Here is a 20,590-nt window from a genome sequence, read left to right as displayed (position 1 = left end):
TGTACATGTGCTGCAAGGACTGAGTGCCGGCTACTGGTGAGATCTGTGTGGGTATGAGTGAAAATTGGTGCCAGCTACTGGCACAAGTGGGGTCTCAGCATCAGCTACTGGAGCAAGTGGGGGTCTTTAACCCCTAGCCACTGGGGTGGGAACGGCGTGTGGGACTGGCTGTGTCAGTGTCCTGTGTGTGTCCATGTCCATGTGTGTGTCTCTGGGACACGTGCGCAGCTTCGCCACTGGTTGAACCTGCAAAGGGGAAAGAGGCAGCCACATCACTGTTCCCGGTTCCCTGGGGCAGGCTCCAGTGTCTGGGCAGCAAGGTCCTGGGCCAGGGTTGCCAGAGGAGGCAGCCACACTTTTAACATCCCTTAACAATATGGTAACAGCCATAAAATATCCCACCACGTTCCTGTCACTCTGCCGAGGTCATATGCACCCAAGGGGACCAACATGCTGCCAGGTAGCTGGCTCCTAGACTATACCATCTGTTTTGCAGTGTATTTTCATCCTCTAGTACTTGTAGTATGGCACGTCATATGACAGGTCTGTGCTATTAAATTAAGTCACTTTATTGCAGTGACAGAGGCAGCATGACTGTTCCCTGGGTACCATCAGCCTAAATCCCTAATCTCTCCTATTGGTGTTGGCGACTCATTGTACAGTAGACCCACATCTGCAACTCAAATGGCTTCCTTTGTTCCAAAATGAAAAATTCCAAAGGCAGCTGGGCTCTACCCCACACGGGTAACTCCAGTCACGCGACTGCCACAGACTGGAGCCTGCTCAGTGACTCTGCAGGAGGCAGCAGCCCCCAGGATCACAGGAAGGAAGGTGCCTGATTTGCACTACAAAAAGTCCATTTCCTTCCTGTTTTTGTCCGGTCAGTTCTCCCCCAGGAATCCCCTGTCCTCTGCAGGAGCATGGAGGAAGAGCAACTCACTCAGGCCAACCCAAATCCCACCTGGCCCCCATACACAAGTATTTCATGCATTTGATTTCTTCCTTCTATGCACAGCACTTCATAATCCATTGACTTTTGCATTGCTCAGGTCAGTCAGCCCTTCTCCTATCAGCTTCACTTTGGACATGGACCCTGTTCTCTAGTTTATTTTTAAGGGTGCTTCTAAGTCGATGTGATGAAACTGATGAAAAACTTGAGAAGCAGCAGAACCACAAAGGACACGTGCAAGAGTCTTACTCAGAAAGTTTTTCCAGTTTAGGAGGGACCCTCACACTTTGCACGCAGCTTTACCTCCACCTCCTTTAAGAGGTCTTCTTAGTTTACTTATAAAAGAACATTACAAAGGAAGGGACAGTATCAAAAGCTATATATAATAAAGCAAACCTGCCTCATCTGTTAACTACTAGGTCAAAGCATTTGAATGGTTTCATAATTTGTGGTTGGCAAATCACATGTTCATGCCACAAATGTCAAACATACCAGAACAAACATTAGGAAAATTATCACTTGGAAGTTAGGGCAAGAACTTGCTCAAAACAGATCAGTTTCTGAAGCTAAAGAGCATCTTTTCTTCGAAACAGTGGTAAAATACTTTAAGAGAAGAATTAATTCAAAAGTCTGTCTTCTAGGAAATGAAATCACAGCTTCACCTACTTGGTCATTCTTTAATTTCTCCCCTTTTGGACCTTTGAAATGGCATGCTGGTTTGGGAAGAAACATTAACTGTCATGTCTTGGCCACAGGTCAAACTTTTCATAAAGAGCAAGAAGGAAGAGCAGCCTCCTATGGCTGCAAGCGTCCTATTTTCGTGCATTTGATTTTGCACTTTCTTGCATTTTCTTTTCCTACGAGTTGCTGCTAAACAGGCTAACAAAGCTCAGCCAACCACCGAGACTGAACGGCATTGGCACTTTTTGCCCCCGCACACTGATAAAGTTGTCACAGTGAAACAAGAAGGTGTACTCCTATCCTGGTCTTTTTTTTCTAGAAGTGCTGTACCCCGTCCTTATTAAGGCTTATCGTCAGTAGTGAGTATATGCAAGTGCCCAATGAGGGTTAAGTTTCTTTTCACTTAACACTGACCCGTTTACAAAAGAGAATCCTAGAGGATTTTGTATTATATCATGCGCGTGACTTCACATCCTCCCAACAAACTTCTCAAAATGCTTCTTCTGAAACCTTTTTCAGGTCATGATGCCAGTGCACCACATCCAAACTCACTGGAGAGAGCTGAACAAGGATGACCACAGTCAGGAGACAACTGAGACAATTCTACTCTGTGTTTCTGTGAGATCTTTGCACAATCTTACTCGCTGGCCATTAGATGACTAAATGCAAAGCCGAAGAACAATGCCTTGCAGATACACCATCAACAGTCACATTTGAGACAAACACGGGAATCAGCACAATCTTTTCCAAGTACTAGGAGCATCAATTCACAAATAGTTTGTGTGTCACATTCTGCTTTGCTGCAGTTTTCACTTAAGATAAGGACATGACTCCGCGATAGAGTAACTTTTCCACCAATCTCACACCCTTGAACCCCAGCTGAGTAAAAGAACCATGTTGACATGTTGCGAGTTAACACCATAATTTTTAACTGTAAGATTCGTTGGGAGATTAACCTTGAAAGGCAACATCTACAGGAAACTACACATCTGTACATTTTCTTCAAACTAAAAAGTGAAAATATTTTATCAATGAGATCTTTGGAAGCCACTGCTTCCCTTTTTTCTAGAAGAGTGCTGCATGGTTTAGTTTTGCACATAGTCTGCTGATAAAGATGCTTGCAGGGGAGGCGAGTACCTATATGCGGGCCTGAAGACTTCTTTGACTAACAAGATGTTAAGGAACAAATACCATGATTACAAATGATACGTGACCCCCTAAACTCCCTGATGGGACTCAATGACCTTCTCTCCTTATTCACAGGTTGTTTAGCAGCCATTAGGTGGTTTTAGAGGTATCGGGAATTTACCCAGGCAACAAAGAGTAATTTTGAACATGGGAAGGGATTTTTCTCTCAGTCCTCTGCAATTTCATAATGGTAAAGCTTTATAGTAAGTCAAACCATCATCTTTGGTTTTACAGGGAAGTAACATATGAAGAAGGGAAAGGAGCACTAGCAATCCATTCCTCATTTGCAAGGTTGAGTCCTTTTCCTTCTCAGACTAGGAATTTGCATCTAAAAGCCAATTAAGAGCAATTCCCATTTTTTGACCACTTGCAACAATGGTTTTTCAAGAACGACAACTGGCTGCTCAGAAACGCTCCAAGCCGGGCCATAGGTGACAAGCATTTCACACTGTGAAAGGGCGTCTGAGGCTGCTTTCCCATCCTAACAGAAGAAAGGAGGAGGCTTAAAAAACTTTTTACGCGGTTCACTGGTTAACAACGTAAACCGTTTTCTTACATAAAGGATGCTTCCTTTTTGCTTTTCTTGGAAGAAAAACTCTGACATTCTTTTTCCTTCCTAAGCGAGTTATAAAACTTCTCCATGTTACAGTAGTTCATATGCTCCTGAAACGGGGTTTGAAATTCAAGAATGGCAGCTGAACTCGGTCTCAGTCCTTGGGCTTGTGGCATTTGGGCATGACTCATCCATCGCACCTCCTGAAAAGCTGACTACAGAACCTCTTTGATCAAGCTGGATGCCTACAGGGCCAGATCCCGTGTTACCATGGCGAAGGACAGCAGACGACCACATGAGCACTTCTGGACTAGATTCTCCACTCTTTACCTCAGGAGAAATTCCATTCAGCAGCAAAGATAAAGGAGGTTGCTTAAGGTTTTTGGGTTTTGTATCTTTTTTAAGACTCAAAGACGACTTGGCTTTTTTCATCAGCAGACAGAGAAAATCTGGAGGACAGGCACAGGCCTGACTTCTGGAGTCTCCAGCGAGGCAGAGGATCGGGACAGGAGCATTTATCGCAAGAGATCTTCAGCATGAAATAGAGGCCTCTAAAGCTCACAGATTTCAAAACTCTGACATCGTAACAACAAATAGGTAGTTTCACCACTGTTTTGAAATATCAGTATTTTGAAATGTCAGTATCTCGGAAAAACTGATTTCATGACCACAGTTAATATTTAAATTTGCAGAAGTTGGACTAGAAGTCAAATGCAGACACTAAAAAAATGAATCAACTCTGAATTGTTAAATATTCACATATACCTACCCTAATAATTAGCAAAGAAATGGTATGACATCACCTTCTACTGGATTTTGAAGTAAAATATTAGTGCTCTGGCACAACGAAATCTGATTTTCCTACTTTGAAAAACTAGTGCATACATTGTGTAGTAAACACATAATACCTGCCTGAATGCCACTTGATTTCAATGAGTTATTCAAACAGGCTACTCTGGATGCACAATGTTTCGTGATCAAGCCTTGTAAAATGGTCTAATTTTCTCAGAGACAGTATGTTATACGACTGTCGTCACACTCTTCTACTCACGTTCAGGCACTTGAAGACACGTGTCCCTTACACTTCCTCAAAAGCAAGTTTTTTCCCAGGTGTCCAAGAACAAATTTACCATTACTGACAACAGGAGCATTAGGAACAACTGCATAAACAAAGTGTACCTAATCGCTACCAGCAACGTGGCGTGCAGACTTGCTCTGAGTTTACTATAGCTCATGTTCTGCCTATGGCAATGCACCTACTATAGCTACATATTGGTGGAGCAGCACCAGCAACGTTTGGTCAACAGCTGTAAGTTGCAGAAACATTTCTTAGCAGAGCGGTTCATCCCACGTAACAGCTGCACTACCATTGAAAACCACATACTATTTTTTTCTGTGGCAGAACTTTTATTCGGAGGGAAATTATAACTTTTGCATTTACATGGCACAAATTATATACAGTACACTTTCCATGATAAGAATTATGATGCTGTTCACAGAAAGGTATCAAATTTGAGATAAATAATGCATAAGCTAAAATATACAAACCAGGGGTGGAGGTGAAACTATTGGCCATTTTTATTATCTATAGAAGAATTTCAAGGAATAATGTTAATTCAATGTTCAAAAATTTTTAACAAACTTCTAGTAAAGTTAATTGAAATATTTATAATACTATTCAGTTGTTGCACAGTATTTCCAATATACAATCAAGAAGATGCACAGAACACAACACTTAATATGAAAAAAAAACCTATTGCACCCACAATTTGAAGGCTTCAGTGCCTTTTGGATGCTGCACTACCATCTTTATATAAACATTTACAACACTTCAGTAAACACAAAGGTTCTAAATGTAGTGCAGCATTATGGGGGGCCACTTTCAGCTCTTAAAATAAATGTTAAATGCCCACATACTGTGCCATTTATTCTAAGCTGATGGTTTAGGTTGTAACCCTTAATTCCTACTGTGAGTAGCAAACACACTGCCCCCGTGTTCCGAAGATTACCATCCCTCTGACTACGCACTCTATATTCTGAGACCTAAACTGTCCTTGGCTTCATTGTCATTTTGGCGTTTTGCCTCAGTGCTTGCGACAACTACCCCTTATATTATTTTTTTAATGTCCTGTTAAGTAGTCCTGCGTAGAATCTGAAGCAAAAGAATCTGCATCTTCATTATCAGAATCATCACTACTGTCATCCGCCGCTGGCTCTCCTGTCAGCGCTATCCGGGCATAATCATCAGTGTCTATAGACTTGCAGAAGTGAATGGCATACTTCAGTTTTTCCTCTAGTACTTGCTTACAGGAATACCTGGGCAGCTTCAGGAGAAAGAAGCAAGTGTATGACTCAGGAAGGAAGTGGTCTGGAGGATTGTATTTATCCAATACCTGTTGAAAACAAAAAGCATAATATTCTGGTTCACTGTCCAAACCACAAATACATATCAGAATAATACTTGAGAATTTTTTTAACAGCATGTTAAATTTGTGATTCTGATGCTGAGGTTTCTTAAAAGAACAATGAAAAGACCAAATCCATTTTCCCTACACTAAGTAAATAAATAAAAGCAGACATATATGAGCTGCTTCGATTATGAATATGTGGTTAGGAACAATCTAAAAAGGATTATGTTACTTCAGCAAATACCAAAAATATGATTTGAAGATTGTGGTTTTTTAATTTAGCTGAAATGATTACTGAGCTGAATGAAATGCTAAATAAATGCCAGCAAAAACAGCTGATGACTGACAGTGGAAAACTATCAAAATCCAGAGAAGCAAATGGATGGGAAATGAAACGAATATCCACTTGCTCAAGTCAAGAGAGAAAAATATTTATACACATTATAGGTCTCTGTTGCACGGTCGAATCTACAATGTAATGTTGCATAAACAGTTTAATGAAATCCGCCTGTTCTCTTGTGACGTCATGCTACTACTTCTCCACTACCAGCTTTTTAAAATAAATATCCCACACCCCATCCCACACACCTTACCTGAATAACAAAGTCCCTCCCTCTAAAGTCTGCAATAGTCCTGGGCAGCCTTGTTCTGCCCCAAACGAAACGCAGGAAGAGAGATCGCTCTGTATTGGAGAAGGATTCCATCACTTCCCAGAACCACTGTATCAAGGAAGCAGTTGGTTCAATGCCTTTGTAAGTCGCTACAGATTTCAGAAGGTGAAGTGGAATATCTGGGCTTCCACATACCTGAAAAATAAAATATAGTGATAGGCTACAAAAGTCTGATCAAATCAATTACAGGCGATTTGTTCCCCCATTCCTTTAAAATATTTAATCAGCTTTTACACTGACAAAATGAACATTCAAATATTTGAAGTGCTGTGCACAGTCTCCTATTACAATACTACTAAATATACATCTTCCCACCACGGGACAATAATGAACCTTCTTTCATATTCCTGAATCACATAAAGAATTAAACATTTTACTTGGGACGAATATTTCCAATTCACCTCCTAGGTGCCTGTTTTGTAGGTTTTTTCGGCTTTGTTTGTTTGTTTCTTCCAGAAATAATTCATTACATCACTGCTCAGCTATATAAAAATAACCTTATTAACACCAAGAGGGCAATTAAACATTTTCTAGTCTTTCCTTGGACAAAATGTTCGCAATCACCGAGCGAGCATTGTAAATAGTATTTAATGTGGGTTTTGGATTATAAGATATAAGTGAGAATCTCACTCCAAGTTAGTCTGACAGAGTAGCAAAACAGAAATTGATACCATAGTTTCCAGTTCATATCCCGTAAATAGCGAAAGCAGAGGAACTGGAACAACACGGGCCATCCCCTCACGAACTGCTGCAACTTGTTCGTCAAATTCATGAAGTCTGCAGAGACACATTTTCAGAGTTTCTATGAATGCCATTTCTAGCAATTATTTCTAGCAATTACTGTAATACCAAGGAAACTTTAACCATTCTCCTCAAGTCTCCAGCTATGTGCCAAGGAACATTAATAAACATTTGTCACACAAGATACTTGACTTATACCAGTTTCTACACCAATTCATATTGCACAGCAAGCTCAGTATTGGAGAGATACCTCCCAATGTTTAGGATATTTTATCTCCAGCATTATTCATGTGCTGTGCCTGGCAAGAACAAACCAATATCCCATTTGGAAACAATATGCTCTTGGGAAAAGAATGGCTGTGCTTTGAAACTCTGCCCTCAAACATTCCCAACACTAGACAGACATTACGGTAAAAGAAAAATGGGTCTGAACTGAACCATGATGTCTGAGGACAGGAGTTACTGTATTTCAAGACAGACACAGATAAGTCTAACACTCTGCTGCTTCTGCTGCCACCCATGATTTGTGTTTTGCTTTTTTTTTTTCCCCTGTCAAATAATTTCTGAGATGTTTTACAGAGCTCTCCAGAGCAGAGATTCACATCATTGACAAGTCCTGTCCTCAGGTTTGTTATCACAAACATGTTTGTTATTGTTATCAAATAAACAAAAATGTCAGGACAAACATGGTCTTATGCATCTACTTTTTCACATGGATTCTATTCAGGTGCTAGTTTTTCTCTCAAGGTCTTCATATGATTAAAAAACTTGATACTTAATCTAAACATTTAAATGTTTCTCCCACAGGACTTTTAACTGTAAAATGCTTTAGAATTGCTCATGTCCTTTGAGGATAGCAGAACTGGCAAAAGAACAAACCCATTTCTTCAAAGGAATATAACATTTTTTGTAGACATATCGTTTATCCATTCCAAATGAAATTCCTCTCTGCTGTCAAAAATAGGTTTAAGCATTGGTTCATAACCATTTATACAAAGAACCCCAAACAAACAAACAAACAAAAACAAACAACAACAAAACACCAAGACCATAATTTAAGTTGCTGTTGGCAGTATAACTACAAACTAATAAGCAAGTATATAGTGATGATACAGTCTTGCTCAAGCACTCTTGGTACAACAGTTAACTACGGCGGAGAGAATAAAACAACTATGAATGAGTTTCTCGTCCAAATTATCTAAATGTCCATAGTTCAATAGGCACCAGGGCCCAGTGCTCCACATAACAAGATGCCTGCGGTTGCTTCTTAGATGTACTTGTCTAGATTAGCTATCTAGGTATTTAAGTAACCAAAGGCCTGTCTTCTCAAATACTGAACAATTATTTCCCACTGATTTCAGTGCAATGTTCTGCTTTTGGCACCTGAGGGTAAATTTACTTGTCCGCACATACGTGTCAGACTTACTTTATGGTGTCCAGGGAATGAACATTTTATTTTATGTATTCCAACTTAGATAAGAATATAATAAGAATTCATCTGGGACTGTTCTTGACTACAACTGATGATATGAAAAACTGTGGGAGCAGTAGTACTAAATCCAAGCCCTATTCACAAAGAACTTAATGATCAAGCCTGCTACTTTATCGCATAGGAAGAACTAGATGGATGGAGCATTTCTCCACCTGTAAAACTGGCTGCCAAAACTGCTCTGTCAGGACAGCTATTAAAATCTAGAGCCATACCTGCTAGTTAATTTTGTTTCCTAAGAATTAAGTTCAATCTTTTCTCCTTGGAGAGATTAAAAGAAATCAGAAAATCAACACTGTAATTACATGAAAATATTAAAATACTTGTACATAAGAGGTTAAAGTAGTATATTGTTTAAAAGCTTTTATATATTTTTAAAAGAAAATGCTTATTCATGTCAATAATTTGAATGACTTGTTCAACAAACCTGTAGTTTATTGCCAGCCTCACATACTCAGCTCTATTATCCAGTGTAATATGGGTATACTTGGAACTCAACTGAATATCTTGACCACTTGCATTAGGCACAGTGAATGGGAGGCTCATAGCTTCAAACTCTTCTGAAGTAGCTTCATTGTCTCGAATGTACATAAGCCCAGGAATAAAATCTTTATCAACCTTTGGAAGTAACAAGCCCAAATTAAAGTCAGTTTATTAGCACTATACAACACCATCTCTTGCATACCAAAAGCAGTGCATCATATGTCATCTACCAAAAGCATTGTCAAATCTCTGACCATAACCTCTCTAACTGAATTTCAAAGCCATAAAATGCCTTAGTATTTTACACAAAATTTCATTATGCTGGGATGTGGGAGGGCGCATGTGTTCTAGATTTCAATCCTTTTGGGGAGCATTTGCCAAGAAACTGTATTATGTAAGAAAATGGATTTGAAGCTTGTAGATGTGATTATGTTTTTAAAGTCCAGTGCTGGTTTTGGTACAAAAGGATTCCCCTTACTGACAAGTAAATGACTCGAAGCTTTTACAGTAAGTACATTTCTACGTGACAGTATTTGGGAAGGAACTCTTCTTTGTAACAAAGACTTAACTCTTACTCCACACTTACTGAGCTCAGTAAACAGAAATTGAAAGTTTGTGATGTTCAGTACGTGGGCACGAACTATCCTCAGTAGTAGCCTGAACTAATTTTCTTTTACTTCAAAACAGTGTAGGCGTGTGCACCCAATCAGTTACTGCATCTTGGCACAACAGACAGTAACAGCTACAGAAAGGTCTACTGGAAAGTAGGAGTTCGACCACAAACATTTGTGTAGTCAAACCCATGAGAAGATTTGAGAATGCTCTAGAATTCAAATAGCATATTTGACTACTTTTGAACGACTTGTAAATTTACGGTTTTAACAGTGAGTACAAGTCATCCTTACATACTGGCTCAAAATATAAAAGGCCAGTCAAAATACAAATATATAGAAACCAGGGAAGCCAACCACTGGAGAAAAATTTATGCTACAGTCTGCTTGTCTTCTGTAAGTTATATCCTACTCAGAAACTTCATACTTACCTCACTGAGATCAGCAATTGTTAGGTTCATTCCTGCAAGCTGTTTCCACACTGGCTCAGCCAGGTTGAGGCTCAGAGGGCTGCCAGTCCGGATAGCAATGCCCAAAAGTACACCTGTAAGTTTAAACATAGTATTTTTCAATTTTTTTTGTTAGATTCCCAGTATTCTGACCATGTAATTCAAACAGAATGTCACAATGTTGCTACGAAATTACCAAGAAAACGAAACATGTTCATATGCAAGAGGGACTTGGCAGCAGGATTTAATAGGAAACAATCTCTGTTTGCTCCAGATTCATCTCTTCCATTTGGTGTCACAATTAACAGAGGGGTTAGCCCATTCTGAAGCTCCTCGCACATTTCTGCTATTGATTCACTATAACCTCCACCGCAATCATCCACAGATTCACCTTGGAGAAGAAAAAAGGCTCAAAATTAAAACGTTCTTTTAAAAATAAATGAAGTATCGAAATAAACTGTATTTCCTTCCACAGGGGTGATAGCTAAAAGCTGCACTGTCATATCTGTTCATACGAAAACCCTTTATGTTTCGCTTTATATTTGGATATTTCCAGTTCATTGTAAATCATACTATTTAGAAGATTATACAATATCTCAGTGTCAAAAATAGTATTTTGCCAGAGCGTAACTAACATTTTTGTGTTATACACTAATCAAAATAAAAGAGGTAGAAAAAGAAAGTCAAAGTAACGCAATTCCAAAGAAAGTTTTAAAGTAGCTATATTTTATATATCTAGAATGGCTCTTCAATCTAAAATATTTTTCATCAAAAAGCTCAAAGTGATATTTGAATTGTAAAAACAACCCTACCAGTAAAACCAGCTAGCCAGAATTATTTACCAACTCAGACAGCTGAAAACAGGTTTAGGTTTTGCAGAATGTTTGTTGTAAGCAAGGGTTGCCCCCAGAATTTGAGGACAATTACAGACACATTTCCACTAATATTGAGGGGTTTTATAAAATAATTTAAAAAGGCTTTTTTGCTTCCTAACATTTTAAGCACCTTCCTCTGCCTACACACATACATTGTTTTCCTATATCCCTTCCTTCCTTCAGGTCCTCCAAAGAAGTAAATCTGAAGAAAACTGTAAAATTAAGTTCAAAACAGGTGGGGAGGTGGAGAATCCTTACCAACAAACTTGACTTTCCAAACACGATGAGGAAGCAGAAGGCTATCAGGGCTAAAGGAACTCATTTTAGCACACATCTGTCCAAACACTGACTTTGTACCATCAGGCCCAGCCAGTCCTCCTTTACTCCTAGAACGTTTTACCTATTGAGTAAGCACGTTATAAAAAGTCACTGTAAGAACATATTTCAGCTGGCATCACTGTGCAGATCAGACCGTAAGATTAGTGTTTCTAAAATACTAATGTGTTCAGTGAAACATTTGCAGAGGTCCACAGTGTATCTTGTACATATGTGACATATACAGAGAAAGAACCAAATTTCAAATTACAGCACTACAGTATTTTTCAGTACCTTCTAATATCCATACCTAGATACAGGTATCACAGACTTCTATTACATATCCCTATCCTCTCCAGGAGGATGAAAGCACTTAAAATCTCAGGCTATTAGGAGCCCAGAACTATTTCAGAATCACATGATGGTTGAGGTCAGAAGGGACCTCCGGAGATCATCTGGTCCAACTCCCGTGATCAAGCAGGGCCACCTAGAGCCAGCTGCCCAGGACCATGTCCAGATGGCTTTTGAATATCTCCAAGAATAGAGGCTCCACAACCTCTCTGGGCAGCCTGTGCCAGTGCTTGGTCACCCTCACAGGAAAAAAGTGTTTCCTGATGGTCAGAGGGAACCTCCTGTGTTTCAGTTTGTGCCCATTGCCTCTGGTCCTGCCACTGGGGACCACTGAAAGGAGCCTGGCTCCCTCTTCTTTGCACCCTCCCTTCACATATGCAAAAATATACATTAATGATATGCCCCCTGAGCTTTCTCTTCTCAAGTCTAAGCAGTCCCAGCTCTCTCAGCCTTTCCTCCAGTCCCTTAATCATCTTCGTGGCCCTCTGTTGGACTCTCTCCAGTATGTCCATGTCTCTTTTGTACTGGGGAACCCAGAACTGGACCCAGCACTCCAGGTGTGGCCTCACCAGTGCTGAGTACAGGGGAAGGATCACCTCCCTCGACCTGCTGGCAACACTCCTCCTAATGCAGCCCAGGACACCCATTAACCTTCTTTGTGGTGAGGGCACACTGCTGGCTCATGTTCAACTCGGTGCCCACCAGGACCCCCAGGTTCTTTTCTGCAAAGCCGTTTTTTCCAGCTGGGTTACCCCCAGAATATATTGGTGCCTGGGGTTGTTCCTCCCCAGGTGCAGGACCTCACACTTCTCCTTGTTGAACTTCATGAGGTTCCTGTCAGCCCATTTCTCCAGCCTGTCAAGGTCCCTCGGGATGGCAGCACGACCCTCTGGCATACTATCCACTCCTCCCAGTTTTGTATCATCGGCAAACTTGCCAAGGGTACACTCTGCCCCATCATCTAGATCATTAATGAAGATGTTGACCAGGACTGGACCCAGTATTGGCCCCTGGGGTACACGGCTAGTTACTGGCCTCCAACTAGACTTCATGCTACTGATCACCACCCTGTTGACCCAGCCGTTCAGCCAGATTTCAACCCGCCTCACTGCCTGCTCATCCAGCCCATACTTTGTCAGCTTGTTTCTGACATAAAAATAGGACATACCTAAACACTAAGGAGAAAAAGTTACTGGTTCCAGGATAGGCTGCACTGCAACTTCTGCAATAGGTCCTATCTCTGTGACATAGCTGTTTAACTGTCAGTGATTACTACAATTATCACCATTTATAAGCACTGCAAATTCCAGCGCCTCTGTAACAGAAGAAATTTTTCAACTAATGCTTGGATTGGCACAAACATGAAAAACAGTATCTGGTTATCTAGATGCTTCCACTACATGTCTTGAACTGACCTGACAATGCTGAATGATTGTTCTAGGTAATTTCTATGACCTGATATAGATATAACTACTTGAGACAATCTTAGTTCAAACACAACTGACCACAATGATGACGATGATTTTTTTTTAAATGAAACTAAAAATTTGGAGGCTGATTAGGCCTTAGTAATTTTACTATTAGAGCTGGAAACATGCAAAAACAATAGGTGTGTTCATTGCAGTTAGACAGAATGATTCTTACCAGTTAACAACCCTGTGGGCTTTCTTCCCTAGATAAGGAATTTTACGTTCTCCCAACCACCAATACCTTACTTATTTTTAATTTCAAACAGTTCATTGTTCATCTGTCTCTACTCAGCATTATATCTGTTCATCTTTAAAGGAAAATGGAAAGACAGAGGGGAATCAATGATAAAATTTGTTGATAAAGTTTTCTTCCCCTATTTCTGAAGAAGCAGCCAATGCCTTGGTAAATTCAGTTTTTCTGGATTGCAATCCACTTAGTTAATGCATCCTATCTCTACTCATACATTTGATTGTCAAATATGGGTAAGTTTTTCATACATAAGACAGATCAGAGGCTGTGTTGTTGGCCAGAAAACTGAATACATGTTTTTCTTATATTCATTAATGATAGTATTTAAATATGCATCTGTGATACTTACTAGGAGCCTCTAAAAATGATTAAGCACTACCAAAATACATATGTATATACACACAGAGTAATGTGTTTCTTAGGTACCTACAGAAAAAGCGTATTTTAAGATTTGATAAAGATCCGTAAGAAATGGAATGCAAGGAAAATCCGACGTATTTTGCTGCAAGAGATGCACACAAAGTGGCTAAGAATACAAAAAGCATTTCACCAGTATAGAGGGGAAAGAAATGGAAAGTAAACAGAAGGCTGGAGAAACCCAAAATATTTTTTTCCCCCTTTGTGTTCTGAAATTTATATTCTCAACCTGCCCTGACTGCAAAGGGACTCCTACAGTGCACATAGTTCACCTGTATCTGTAAGATTGTTCATTCAGAAATAACCCAGACTCATCCCACTAATCTGTATTTGGTCCCACTCCAAGCTACAGCGCATCTCAAAATCCAGTTGTTCTGATGCGGCATACTTCTGACGCTTTGGATAAAACATCCACCAGATTTCTTTCAGGTTTTATTAAAAGGCTGACACACTCAAGTCCTCCTCATGTGTAAGATGTTCTGTATCGACACAAGCTGGGTTTAATTCAGTGGATTTCTAAGACATTTGGATGCCCAGGAAATTTTAAGTTGAGAAATCACTGAGTCTTCTCTTAAAAAGAGGAAAGTATGAGTAGACGGTCTATGAAAGCAGTAGTTAATTCACTGTTTTTTCAAACCTCAGACCTAAAATACAAATTAATCAAGTGACAATAAAAAGGCAAGTAATCCTGCCTGAACTGAATAGGATGGCATGCACATTTGGTATTATACATCTAGTTTAGTATTTATTCACTAGCAACACAAAACTTTCATTTAATCTGATCATTTAGAGGCAGGAATGGTTACAATTTGACTTTTAACAAAGCAATGTAAGAACGCCATGAAGGATTATTGGCATTTCTGCCAGCACCTTAATATATTGCCTGCTGACAAAGACAGATGCCCATATTAAAATTTATTAGGTTATTAGCAAAGAGTAAATACACTTCACTGAAAAACGGCAAAAATTCATACAAATATGTTTAGGCCACAATCCATCACAAGCAGTTTAGCTTTTTATTGTAGAGGTCTGGAGCACAGCATCTTGCTCATGTTTCCAAATCATCCCCTTTAGAGACGTAAGTATCCTGTGAAATGTATTTTACTGAATAGGCTGAATAGGGTCAGATATAGCCCTCACTGAATACATGCCTTATTAAACACCCAGATTATGCAGTATCTCAAGTTTTTAAAATACAGTTCCAGCCTTCTTGCTGATGAGGTAACTTTTTAGCATAAAACAAGGTAATATGTTTATTAGAGCCCAAGAAGGATTTTCATAAAACAGTCTGCCATCAGAAGGTATCAGCTTGTGGAAAACCAACTTTTCTTGGACCAGAGAGAAGTGCAGCAGCTCAAAAGCAGCATACAGTGAAGTGTGGAAGAATCAGGTTCAAGAACTTGCCCCAGTGAATAATCACTTGTTGCGAGCAGAACCACCACAACGAAGGGGGAGAGGCACTCAAGTCAATCTGTAATCTGGTTAAAGCATTTTGAAGTGAAGAAGACCAAAATTTCAGTTCTTCCTCTGAATCTGAAGAACAAAATTTTATATTTGTCTCAAGCAGCCTGAGAGTACCCACTGAAATACTGGCCATCCTGTGGGACTCTCTCCAGCCCACCAGAACTTGGGAGAAATGTAGTACATAAAGCCATGAACTCAGAGACTAATAGAAAAGTTCACAAAAAGGTGACAGCTTATTAGTTGGAATCAGCTAAGAAAGAAAAATATGTACTCTTAACATAGAAGACAGATCTATGAAGGAAACAAACACAATTCAAGGATATGTCATGATATCAATCTCCAGAAGAGGCAGAGAAGTATTAGTGTGATAATTACAAGAGCACAGACACAGTTTCACCTGTACCTTGAGGTTTCAGTTATCTATGCTCAAACTGAAATGCTACAGAAAAAATACCGTATAAAAAGATGAGGAGTAGAGAAAGACTATTCTACACAAGCAGACAACAAAAGCTTAGCCTGATCAGTGTAGGAAAATGAAGGCTGTCATGAAATGAGTGTTCTTTAAAAGCACATTTGATAAGGGAGAAGACAATAACCAGGAAGGAGGAACATTATTTAAAGTGAAGTATAACACTCACAAAAGAACAAATAATTCATTCATTGATATGCTATGCCTACTTTAAGATCAGATCATTTTTAAACATCATGCTAGTGAGATTTCTGTAACCCACGTTTAATAAGGAGCCCTAGTGAAGAGGAAGAAACTATTCTTAAAGTAGGATTTCATATATCCGTAAGTGTGACATTCCTCCCGTGACAGTAGAGAACATTGAACCAGGAGATCCTTTGCAATATTACATTCCTGCCTTAATAACTGAAATTTGTTTCCCTTTTAAAAGGACGAAATGCCTTTCAACTGGTGTGATAATCTCTTTCATCTAAAGGCAAGATATGATTTAACAGCATTATAAATGTGTCTGCCTATAGGTCATAACACACTGTCCATTTGACACCGCATGAGCTACACCGGTACTTAAATACTAGGTAAATCTGATCTGCTAGTAAGAGGGTCAGTAAGTAAACTTGAGCACTGGAGCCCTGTCTAGACATGTAACTGTTAGTTCACTTCCTGGCTCAGTCCTCAACTACTTCTATTACGCCTTTCCAGAACAAGGCCCAGGTGCTGTTTTGGAACATTTCACGTAACGACCATTCCCAAAAAATAATATGGATAAAACTGCATCAAGATTGGTTTCTTCTGCCCTGCGCAGTCCTCCAACAGTGTCCCTAATTGTCTCTGTGCATTCAAGCTTGCCCTCATGCTACACCTCAAAGCATAAAACATCTACCCTCAATTTTATGCTATATAAATACCAGGCTGGCACTTGGGTGAGTTGCAGTACAGCCATCACATTGTATTTCACACACCTTGAGCAAGAAAACTACATAAAACTACTGTGTCCTACTATCACAAGGCTCCCAACAGAAAAGATCCAGGGCCAAGCAGTATGTAAGATGAATGTGATCTACTCTAAAGGAATCTGGTCCATGTAAAACTTGACTGCAGGACAAGGGAGTAGTGTTTGGCCTGCTTTTATGCTGCAAGTTAGACAGCTGTTATGTCCAGTTCTTCTTCCAAAGAAACCACTGAACAACAAGGCAAGCTGAGGAAGTATTTTAAAAAACAAGTCAGTATCTGGAAAACAACTTTAAATTAAAAACTCATCTGTTTATTTTATACAAAGGAAGACGATGAAGTGAATTGACTGCACCATATAATATATAAAGTGTAAGAAGAGTCTTCTGAAAGCAAAGGGATCTTAAAGCCTAGCTGAAGTTGAACTCACAACTGCAAATAAGATGAAAATTCTTAACATTGACAATTAGCTGTTTGAGACTATGTAAAGCAGCTTTGAATTTTCAATTAAATATTATAAAGGATCAAACAGTTTAAGAATCCACATTTTCATTCTCTGCAAAAGCTAACTCAAGAAATTGTGACCTGTACTTGGTACTGTATAATCAGGCCAGATTATGAACATGGTCTTTTTTAGCCTTCACTTTGCTAAATTTAGGACAGACTTGTGTTACAGCAGTATTTCATTTCCCCCAGAAGCTATGAAGAAGGGAAGCCCTGCAGCAACCACCTCTTTTCTAGAGTTCAAGACAGATTCAAGCAACGAACTGGAATACAAGAGAAAGCCTATCTTAAACTCAACAGTAGAAGGAGAACACTAGGAAATGAGCCCAAAACCTACTCACTAGTTTCCTGTTTAAAGTTAAATACTTGCACTGCTTCACTGGACTTTCTGAATTCTCACACACACACAAAAAAAAGTAACTAGAAAAATCACTGGCACTCTCTTCAGCTTCAACTTCCCAAATAATAAACTAAAACAACACATTTTAATCACATAACGTTACCACAAGAAATTTTAAGTGCCCATAGAAAATGGCAAAGGAGCAGAAACAGGGTCCAGCCACAACAGGATGTACTTCTGTTCACTAAGAGAAGACTAATTAGTCAAAATTTTCACAATTTCTCCATTCTAACCTTACAAAGAGTAGGTTTTCTTACTTTTTACAATATACAAAAAAAAGAAAGCCACCACTACTGGAAAGAAATGCACGAGGACTCTGTAAGACCAGGCTTCAGTCCATTTAAACGAAAACAATGTTTTACTATTCTATGTTACAGAAATAGTTATGAAAAAAAAGACATATCTGGCCTAAGGCACATTACATTTTCTAACGTCAATGATAAGGAAAAAAGCCCTTTTGTATTAAAGAGTTCTGCAATCAATATGACCACATGTGATGACCAGCAAAGGACGAGTTTATCAGCCTGATTTTTAATTATATCAAGGGTTGGGGTTTTTTTCCTTGCCTTTTTTTTTTTCCTTCATGTTCTCTGTTATGAAAGCAACAGCTGAATAATTCATCTGACCATTTAGAAAGGTAAGAAAGGCATCAGAATCACTACTCTCTTAAATTATCTAATGTAGTGAGTTTTGAAAAATCGGTCCTTTGTCAACCAGGACATATTTTGCTCCTTAGAGTCTAAATCATTTACCCTAATACTGTGGGCTAAACATACAGATACTAAAATCAAAACTTCAGCTTAAGATACCTGTATTCTGTTGAGCTCTACGACTGGCCCATGCTGACGGTCTCTCACCATAGTTGCTTGCACAACTTTTCTGAAAGCTGCCTCCTAAAAAAGCAAAATCGAAAAAATTAAGATAGTGGCAGAACTGCAATCAAGTAAGAAAGCTGCACATATTTCACAGATAAACACATACTTAGTTCAACTCAGGAAAAAAAAAAAAGACTCTTCAGCAGAACAGAGAAACTGATGCTGCAATACTGTCCTGAGTACATCAAAAAACACTAGAAAAGGCGTAACACCTCTGAGTCTTTCTTTAGAAGAAATGGAAACAAGCATCAAATGCTTTTGGAATACTAAAAATAAACAAAAGCAACAGAAGATAAAGCTGTGCTTTATCTTAAAGTTAGTTAAGGATCGTGTTATTTGTGCTAATACAATTCAAGTCTGTAATAGTCGGGATACTAAAAAAGTAAAGAAGAAAGTCTCTCCTGTATCACTCAAACTGATGGCTTGAAAGGTTGTAGTGCACCCAGATTCAGTTATTACTAAGCAACCAACATGCCGCTGAGTGCAGGTATAAATTAGTTTATACCAAAATAAAATATATATATATGGAGAATAATTAATGTCAGAGAAAAACAATCAAAAAAGCCAAAGATGAGATCATTTTGCTACAGAAGTCAATAAATAAACAACAAATAAAAATAAAAAATAAACTTTTCATGCAAATTCAAGTATCTGAGGTTCTCTCGCTAAATATTTGGATCAAATTTTATACTGTCAGTTTCAAGCAAGCTTTAAAAAGATTTTTAAGTCTTTAGAATCTCTGAAGGTATGCCTGACTTAAATGCCGAGATATGAATATGGCATCGCAACTTCTGGTGTCACTGTTGAATGCTTTTGACATAAAATATGCCTGATACCACATTTTATCTTCTATCTGGAGCCTTTCTGTAACTGTTCTGCAGACTCTTGAAGTAAATTATGCTGAATGTGCCTCCTGCACACCCATTCCTATACTTAACATCATATACCTAAAGACTCCCTATTAATAGCACTAACATACCATAGAATCATAGAATCATTAAGGTTGGAAAAGACCTCTAAGATCATCGAGTCCAACCGTCAACCCAACACCACCATGCCTACTAAACCATGTCCCTAAGCGCCTCATCTACACGTCTTTTAAATACTTCCAGGGATGGGGACTCAACCACTTCCCTGGGCAGCCAGTTCCAATGTTTAACCACTCTTTCAGTAAAGACATTTTTCTTCATGTCCAATCTACACCTCCCCTGGCGCAACTGGAGGCCATTTCCTCTCGTCCTAAAAGCGTCCTATAAAAGTGTCATGAACAGAATAGCTAGGATTATCCTTTCCTTTTTTCCAATTTAGGTTTTGATGAAAAATGTGTGATCTTCTCTTGGTCTGTGAAGCATGTATTCTGCTGGATTGCTCTACCACACTAGAGAAAGAGACCTTGAGACAATACACCCTAAGGAGTCTAGTTACAGGCCATGTGTCTTATTTAAGAACAGCACTGCAGACGGAAACTTCACTGCTTCTCTTTTCAAATGTATCTCCCAGCAGATTTTGTCTGTTTATATAAGGTTATCATTTTTTGTTAGACAACTTACTACGACAGTGAGAAAATTCAGATCCAAAACTGATGATCATACTGAAGGTAAGTCATGTTTTTAAAGGCTTTCCATACCTGAAGTTTTGAATAGATGTTGTAACCTTGAAGCATTATAATTACCTAGATTTTCTCATGACTGACTTTACTTACAACTATAAAAATCCACTTTCTTTACTGATTTGAGATTGAACTCCTAGGTATTCTGTCTTCACTTTTAGCCCAGTCTAGAACAAGTTTGTACCTGCATAGAGCTTTGGATCAACTAGTGTATCACCTGATCATGACAACTGAAACACAAAAAGCAGACAATGACCATTTCGTACCTATCTTACTTTTTTTTCCAGGATAGCATCTACTGAATACTCTAGAAGAATTCGATTATACTACAAACTGAAGATTTACAGTGTAAGTTATTTTCAAGATCAACACACAAAAGCGCTATGATGAACAACTGAGGAAAACATAATAAAAAGAACAC

At 39.0% G+C, this 20,590-nt stretch overlaps 1 protein-coding gene across 2 annotated transcripts in view; it reads right to left on the bottom strand.

Annotated features, from left to right (window-relative positions):
• Nucleotides 1-4,757: 4,757 nt before the first annotated feature.
• The window catches only part of HERC2 (HECT and RLD domain containing E3 ubiquitin protein ligase 2), a 118,013-nt gene continuing 102,180 nt past the window's right edge, over nt 4,758-20,590 (bottom strand). For both annotated transcript variants that reach the window (XM_076358875.1, XM_076358882.1), the window contains exons 86-93: nt 18,495-18,578; nt 11,357-11,498; nt 10,420-10,614; nt 10,206-10,318; nt 9,108-9,298; nt 7,122-7,227; nt 6,373-6,585; nt 4,758-5,764 (exon numbers count right to left, since the gene is read on the bottom strand). In XM_076358875.1, coding sequence (XP_076214990.1) covers nt 5,492-5,764; nt 6,373-6,585; nt 7,122-7,227; nt 9,108-9,298; nt 10,206-10,318; nt 10,420-10,614; nt 11,357-11,498; nt 18,495-18,578 — 1,317 coding nt within the window. In that variant the 3' untranslated portion in view covers nt 4,758-5,491. The remainder of the gene's footprint in view (nt 5,765-6,372; nt 6,586-7,121; nt 7,228-9,107; nt 9,299-10,205; nt 10,319-10,419; nt 10,615-11,356; nt 11,499-18,494; nt 18,579-20,590) is intronic.

Source organism: Aptenodytes patagonicus, chromosome 1, assembly GCF_965638725.1.
Source record: "Aptenodytes patagonicus chromosome 1, bAptPat1.pri.cur, whole genome shotgun sequence".
Lineage (NCBI taxonomy): Eukaryota > Metazoa > Chordata > Aves > Sphenisciformes > Spheniscidae > Aptenodytes > Aptenodytes patagonicus.
Note: the sequence above shows the minus strand (reverse complement) of the source record. Positions and strands in the feature narration are given on the sequence as shown.